Source organism: Amblyomma mixtum, chromosome 2, assembly GCF_055824585.1.
Source record: "Amblyomma mixtum isolate Tamu chromosome 2, ASM5582458v1, whole genome shotgun sequence".
Lineage (NCBI taxonomy): Eukaryota > Metazoa > Arthropoda > Arachnida > Ixodida > Ixodidae > Amblyomma > Amblyomma mixtum.
This window is the reverse complement of record NC_143013.1, coordinates 37,253,561-37,261,464: the sequence shown is the minus strand read 5'-3', so window position 1 is coordinate 37,261,464 and position 7,904 is coordinate 37,253,561. Positions and strand designations below refer to the sequence as shown.

General features: G+C 45.6%; 1 protein-coding gene across 1 annotated transcript; it reads left to right on the top strand.

The window, feature by feature from the left end:
• Window positions 1–7,231: 7,231 nt before the first annotated feature.
• LOC149359005 (uncharacterized) lies at window positions 7,232–7,636 on the top strand. The gene has a single exon (XM_089568962.1). It carries the CDS (start codon window positions 7,232–7,234, stop codon window positions 7,634–7,636), a length of 405 nt encoding a protein of 134 aa, XP_089425088.1.
• The last annotated feature ends 268 nt before the right edge of the window (window positions 7,637–7,904 follow it).

The window sequence follows — 7,904 nt, the reverse complement described above, 5'->3', positions numbered from 1 at the left end:
TATCTGCGTCTCCGCCGGAGCTTAGTAAAACACGTTGCGGGGCTAGTTGGTTATGCATTTTAATTCGTTCAAATTTAAGCAGCGCTAACTTTTAGGACGAATACACAGAGGACATGACAGGACGGGCGCTGACTCCAACTATGTTTATTGAACACGTTTCTCGTAGAGAAACGTGTTCAATAAACATAGTTGGAGTCAGCGCCCGTCCTGTCATTGTTCAATAAACATAGTTGGAGTCAGCGCCCGTCCTGTCATGTCCTCTGTGTATTCGTCCTAAAAGTTAGCGCTGCTTAAATTTGAACGAATGAAAATCCGCTGGAGCTTGTCCGGTTTCCGCTAAGAAAATCGACGTTCATAGAGAACTGAAACGCCTCCTGACTACCGACAAATCACTTATTCAAAACGACTAACTAGGCAGGCTGTTCTAACATGTCTAGAAAGAAAAAATATAACGTCATTCAACGGTATTTGCCAATGTGTTTTATTAATTTTGCCTATTGCGAAGAAGTAAAGTGTACTTTATAGGTGTTGAACGTCCCAAAGCGACTCAGGCTATGAGAGACGCCATAGTGAAGGGCTCCGGAAATTTCGACCACATGGGATTCTTTAAAGTCCTCTGACATCGCACAGTACACGGGCCTCTAGAATTTCGCCTCCATCGAAATTCAACCGCCGCGGCCGGCATCGAACCCGCGTCTGTCGGGCCAGCCGCCGAGCGCCGTAACCATTGAGCCAGCGTGTCGGGGTGCGAAGAAGTAAACAAAGTTTTGCTAAAATAACTTAAGCGTGCGTGTTATCTTGCATGCGATCGGTTAAACACACAGAATAAACTGACTAAACTTAACTGGCAGTGACAATTTTTTTCATTCGCTACTCTTTGTATATATTTACGAGCTTATGTTTTAGGAGCTGCTGTGGGGCTGTTAGGCTCACACTAAGTGCACATATCGCTACCAGTGTACTGAGGTTGCGAAATATGACTTATTCATTCGTGCACAGTTTCTAAACTCACCTCACTCGGCCGCATCACATCAGCTCGTCATTATTAAAGCGGATTACAGCATTAGAGGAACTTAATTCATGTTCCTTTTGAAAACAGCGAGAGAGAGGGCGTTACCGTTGGGGGAGGAGGGAAGGGACTAAAAGGAAAAAGCGGGCACAAAAACATGAGATGGTTCAAGAAGGGCACACGTATGCACATTTTACGGAAAGAGGCCCGGGATTCATTCAGAAAGGCGCTGCGATGCTGCTATTGGCTGCTGTAAGATTTGAAGCTAATTTTGTTCAATATTTAGCATTGATACTGGTGGGCCGAACATACTGAAGAACTGCAACTTAGTATGCTTCCCTTACATTTCGCGTAAAAATCTGCTCTTTGTAGCAATGCAGTTTTTCTTCGGTTTCGTGCGCCGGCGTAGCATTGGTAACGCCATCTGTTGAGAGCCATCAGAGGTTTTTGTTACGCTGTGGGGGGTTCTTCCTTCTACCTCGACTCAAGAAGCTTCTTACAGATGGCGCGGCCGGTCCACTTGCGGAGGAATGATTGCGCCATTAATTCCGAATGCCGGCATAATGGCCCATTAAGAGAGCGATAGCTTCGGCTCAGTGCCACTGGCAATTGATTTTCTTTCTCGCGAAGCGTTCGATGAGGCTTATTTATTTATTTTTTCCCACTGCGAACTGAGCACTTCGAAACACTTTGTGCCTGCCGCGGGCGCCGTTCTTGTAAGATGTATCCGGTCATAAAAATGCTTATAGTGGTTGTGCTCGCATCCGAGATAATGTTTCTGTGATCGGAGGGGGGCGGATTGGATGTTGGGGAATTATAACAAGGGGGGAATGAAGATGCCTAATGGCTTCGCCTGCGTTTGTTTTGAGTGTAAGGGGGTGGGGGTAAGGAAGGGGCAGATTTCCTTACCCACAAAAACACCTTTTATAGCCTAAGTAATCTCTTTATTTATTTGTTTATTTATTTATGTACATATACTGCTGTCTCATGCTTGGCGTGCTGTGGGACCAGTCGACTTGGAGACTAGACAGCAGTCTCGGGACCGCCTCTTCCTCTTCAAGAGTTTACATGGGACACAATGACTGCATGCACCTGGCGTCTTTGAACAGGCTTCAGGTGCGGGACGGTCCATAAGACAAAGCCGTGTGTTTGACGGGTCAGCGTCCAAAATAAGCCCCACTGTACGAATGATGATGTGTACGTATGACATATGGCACCATGTTGTCCTAATATATATATATTTGGGGGGGGGGGGGGGGGGGGGGGAGGTTTAACGTCCCAAAGCAACTCAGGCTATGAGGGACGCCGTAATGATGGGCTCCGGAAGTTTCGACCACCTGGGGTACGTTCTTTGACGTGTACTGACATCGCACAGCACACGGGCCTCTAGAATTTCGCCTTCATCGAAATTCGACCACCGCGGCCGGAATCGAACCCGCGTCTTTCGGGTCAGCAGCCGAGCGCTGTAACCACTGAGCCACCGCGGATTTGAAATCTTTCAGGGGAAACCTGCGGTTCTCCTTTTGACTGTTAACGCTTTCTATCATTTGTTGCGAATGGCATTTTCTTCACCTTTCTAACTGCTCGTTTTTACAATATTTATTGTTTTTAGTGTTAATTTCCACAAAACATGCAATAAGTAAACAAATAGCATGAGGGTGTAGAGCTTCAAGTACAGAATAAGACCGTAAATTACTGTAGAAACATAAAAAAACTGTTCAACAGGTCACACTGTTGGCCATCTCGGCAGCGAACTCTTCGGTCGGCAATGAGCGATGTGAACCATCAAGATTAATCCAAATTTCAACTGTTAGTGGCAAAAAAGGAAAATTTAAAATTGTTCGTTCCGGTGTTGTTCTATGTACTTACTACAGCGCTCAGTATGAGCAGCAACACAGAAACTGCGGCCGGAGGTCAGTTCTTGAAGCATGGCCAGCCCAGCGCGGCTGGAAATTTGTGTAGTTACCATTTGGTGAAACTATTTTTATATAAAGCGAAAGCCTCAGTAGGTTGATTCCGGATGAGCTAGAAGTTGTATTGAGCGCGACAGTGCATCCTAAATAAGAGCACCTGCAGTGCGTGCACGAGACACGCTGATTACCGGAAAAACAATGCGTTGTCTTCTTTTCTGCAGGCTTCATTCATATCATGTCCGGAGGTATGCAAGAGCATGGGATGAGTAAGGGTTTTCAGAAGTGAATAATTGTTTTTGCCCGTCATGTTTAAAAAATATATATATTTGGGAATCTTTTACTCATACAGCGAAATTTCCTTGCACAGAAATCAATTATTTTGAAATGAATTTAAGCGCACAAGAGCACGCACACAAGAAGAGGGAACACACAGGGCAGGCACTAACTTCATCTGATTTATTCGCAGGTAGGAGAGCAAAAATATATACATAAAACGAAACATGCGCAGTAAAAAAACACATCGTCAGTTCACAATACGTGCTCAAAATACCTGTATTCTGCCTGCAAAATATTAACTGACGTGTCACTCACACAGTCATGCCCCCTCTTCCTGATGTGAAAGGCTTCTAATAGTTCACGTGCCGTCTTATCACCGCCTCTGCCAAGTATGTTTATCTCCTCCAGCCGCGGCTCGCACGCTCTGCAGTTCGCACAATGGTCTGCCAAATGTGTCCCTCCACCCCTTAACGCCCGCAAATTAATAGATCAGATGAAGTTAGCGCCTGTCCTGTGTGTTTCCTCTTCTTGTGTGCGTGTTCTTGTGCGCTTAAATTCATTTCAAAATAAGCTATGCACCATCTAGCCCGAACAGGAGTTTTGTTAAATTATCTACAGAAATGAATTTTACATTAACATTGAAGTTCTTCAACGTATTAATTTAATTTTGGGCTCCTTTTTTAGAAAGATGGCTAATTTTAATCGTGCAACGGCATCTTGACCTGCCATGACATTAGGCGTTTTTAGTCTGTACAAGGGGGGGGGGGGGCAAAGACCTATTTTCTAAACGTTTAACCCCAGAGATACCGAGTTCCAGGCCAGCGTAAGGTTTGTACCGGAGACGGGAGGTTTCTATTGGAAACCGGTTTGCAGCCGGAGACACTGAGTACTAACCACAATACTCCTGTATACGAGGCGGATATTCAAACCAAGAGGTTACCATCTTGGTGCGTGTGTTTAACTATGCGCCGAAGATGCTTCGATTGCCGGTTTAGTTGAAACATGCATCAGCTCTCGCTCTCCAGTAAGAGGCATAAAAGCTGGTATTTGAATGCATTGAAAATGTCAGGCTCTCTGTTCGTTAAGGCCAACACATCGCAACGTCTTCGAACCTGCGTACATTTAGGACAGCCCCAGAAGGAACAAAGCCCTTGATTTACTACAGAAATATAATGGTGCGCCTTATCTCCAAATAGATATCTGTAAATAAATGACATCAATTATTTATTAGTTAAGCCTCTCTCTGTATATAACAAACCCGAGCTAATTTCAGAACGTTAGGTACATTAGGGACCTTCATCGTATTAGACGTCGTCGGCGCCCACGTCGTACATTGTCATAGCAGGAACTTCTTGCGTTAAGCTGATGCCCATTGCGCTACTGGGCGGAAGTATCTTGTGTGGGATGTTTTCGAGAGCACTAGGTAGCATCTCTATGCTTTTTTAGGTTCAGTTGTATATATTCGTATATCGAGATTTATTTTTCGGGCGACTGCTACATAAAAAAATCTAGACATGTTGCTTTACAGACAAGTGAGGTAATTTTATTTTGAATCTTTTTGACGGCGTTGTTCTTGTTGCTTCACTTTATTTCGCATGCGAAAATTCTTTCAACGAAAATTGCGAAAATGTTACGATGCGTGCGAAAATTCTTATGATGAAGCCTCTCATACTAGCACAATTTAATTCAGTTAACGGGTGATATACACATTCATTCGCTCGAAATCTTATTCTACGTACTTCACATATTTTGTTCAGATGAAAAGCACCTGTTCTTGATAATTGTAAACGCATTACCCAAGAATTTCTTTCATGTAATTGTGTCTCACCAAGATTAGGACTTTTCGCGGGTAATGTGCATGGCTTTATTTTCTTTTCTTTCTGTTTTATGAGTTGCTTGTCTCCAACTAAAAAATTATTTTTGCTTTGCACGTACCACCACGAGAGAGAAAAAAAGCATTTTTCTTAAAATCTCTTCTTCACCATTTCTATATATACTGTAATATGATGTAGAATAAATTTTGGAAATAAGCTGAAAAACGCGTTTTTTGGCAAAAAAAAAACGATTCATTTTCCTGCTTGTGTAGTGTTATCAGGAGGAACATTTGCGAATGCACGTCAGCGTCTAGCAACGTGTTCAATCACATATGACCGTCGGCGTCATCCAGCAGTGCACGGAATGATGAAGTAGAAGAGGATGCTTCTGCCAGTACAGGCTGGCCTGTCAGCCATGTTCCTTTTGTGATACGGTGTATTTCTTCAATTGCGTTGGTAAGTCCATTCCGCTAAAAAGATGGCATACTTTTAGTCTGGTACGCGACCACTTACGCCTGAAAAATAATTGAGGAGCAGCTGACTGTAGTGTGTTGCATGGGGTTTAACGTCCCAGGGAAACGCATTTGCCATGAGAGACGCCGTAGCAAATCGATCCGTGTTAATTTCGATCATCTGGGGTTATTTACCGTGCACTGACATCGCACAGCACTTTTCTGCATTTAGCTACCGCCGCGGAGGGGATTCGATCTCGCAACTTTGGGATCAGCTGTCGAAAGCCATTTAGCCCAAAATATTAGGAGCCGGTGCTCAGTATTTAGAAGGCGATGCTATAAGCCAGTGATTGATGTTGGTGCTATGAAGCCCTCCGTTTTACTTGGAAGACTTCGATGCAATATACCACACAGACTTGTGATGAGAGGAATTTTTTTTATTATGGCATACGAGGCCGCGAGCAGGAAACACAGCTTCATGTTGAGTAAGAATATTTATTATATGAGGCTCACAATAGACACAACTTCGTGTTGATTATGAGTTCTTCGTTATGTCATGCAAGGTTAACGACAGCCATCGGCCTATAAAGGGTCCTAGCACGGCTGCCCAAGAGAACAACTTAGGAGTGTTACATTCAGGATTATCTACGCGTTTATTAATAATTACCTGAATTGTATAACACAGGCGCATGTATAATGTGTAATTTTGACAAAGACTGCAGGAGAGCCAGAAGTATATGTACTTGCAAATAACATTCGTTATAAGCTGGCGCGCATATTCAAATGCGAAACAATGCGCACAGTAAATACACCCTGCATAAAAAAAAAATCATCCATGGCCCGACTTTGTGCGCCGTGCCTTCCACTCACTCAACTCATCGTTTAAAACTGTGTTCCGACTATAACATGTAGGCGTAGCGTTCCACTTCCCAGTGTCAAAGTTGCACATAAAGTTGCACACTAAGTTTGAACAAACTAGCCCATGCACGAGCAATCTGCTTTTTCTATCTGTATCCACAACAGTGTTCTGTCATTTAAGTGTTGCGGCTCCCAACGGTTTTCAAAGTTTTAGGTTGATGGGGGCGTAACGTCCCAAAGCGACTCAGGCTATGAGGGACGCCGTAGTGAAGAGCTCCAAAAATTTCGACCACCTGAGGTTTTTTAACGTGCATTGACATCGCACAGTACATGTGCCTCTCGAATTTCGCTTCTATTGAAATTGGACGGCCGCGGCTGGGATCAAACCCGCGTATTTAGGGTCAACAGCCGAGCTCCATAACTACTGAGCTACCACGGTGGGCGTTTTGTAAGTTTTGTCACTACAATCGTTGTGTCTTTGTGAAATCTACAAGGCTCACGTCTGGCCGCAAGAGCTGAAATTTAATTCAGTTGCTCGCTGTCATTAGCTGGCTGTTTTATCCTCTGCTCGTTTCCTCATTGCAGTGGTCTGCAAGTCATCAACAAGAAGTCTTTTGAGGAACGGCGGTCTGTCGGTAATTGACACTCCACCCGTCAGTAGCGTCCAGCCAATCCCTACGTTTCAGTGCCTCGGAGAATCTCCCCTTCAGCCAACGATAGAGGTACTCCGACACGGAAGCGCATGTGAGACAAGAGCCTGCTGGTTTTGCTTAGCCAACATCGGTGGCCCAGGCAGAAGGTGGCGCTTGAGACCACCAGGCAAGCGGATGCTCGAGAAACCGTCTCAACTGCAACCCCTGTTCGACGCAACAATCCCCACGTACGTGACACTACTGCAGAGCCGTGAGCATGCCTGCCTACACCCACATGGCCTTGGGCGTCCTCAACATGGCGCAGCTCATGATTGGCCCGGCCATATTTTTCCTGGTGACCACAGCCAATCAGCACACGCGGCTGGTGGTCCTCCGCGTCGACTCTCTCTTCATGGTCTGGGTGTCGGGCACGTTCTTCACGATGTCGCTCTTCCTGTTCGCCTGCTGCACGCTGGACAACGCGCTGCCGCTGCGCAGCATCTACCGCACCACGATTGGCGCGGCCACCATCGCGTACTCCGTGTGCTCCATCATATTCATCACCCAGGAGCTCACGCTGGGGCGCACCACGTTCGGTCGAGTGGCGGCTGCGCTGGGCCTCATCAATTGCTTCGCGTACATCGCGTCGGCGGTCATTGCCTACCAGCCCGCCATCCTATAGGTCACGACACTCTCCTGCAGAACGCAGTGCGCTGTTGTGGTCAGTGGCACAGCACTAGGGTATGAATGAGCGGCTTTGGAAATCGTGGCAATGCAAGAGATGGGCTTCTCCATGACATCTTCTTGTCTTCGCAATTTCATCGGCGCTCTTATACCACGCGCTATTCCGTTAAAGTGAACTATCAAAGGCTATTGCGTACTGCTTACGCTACCATTGTCACACTGAACGCTCCGTGGTGGCATCTGCCGGACGTTTTCTACATGACGTT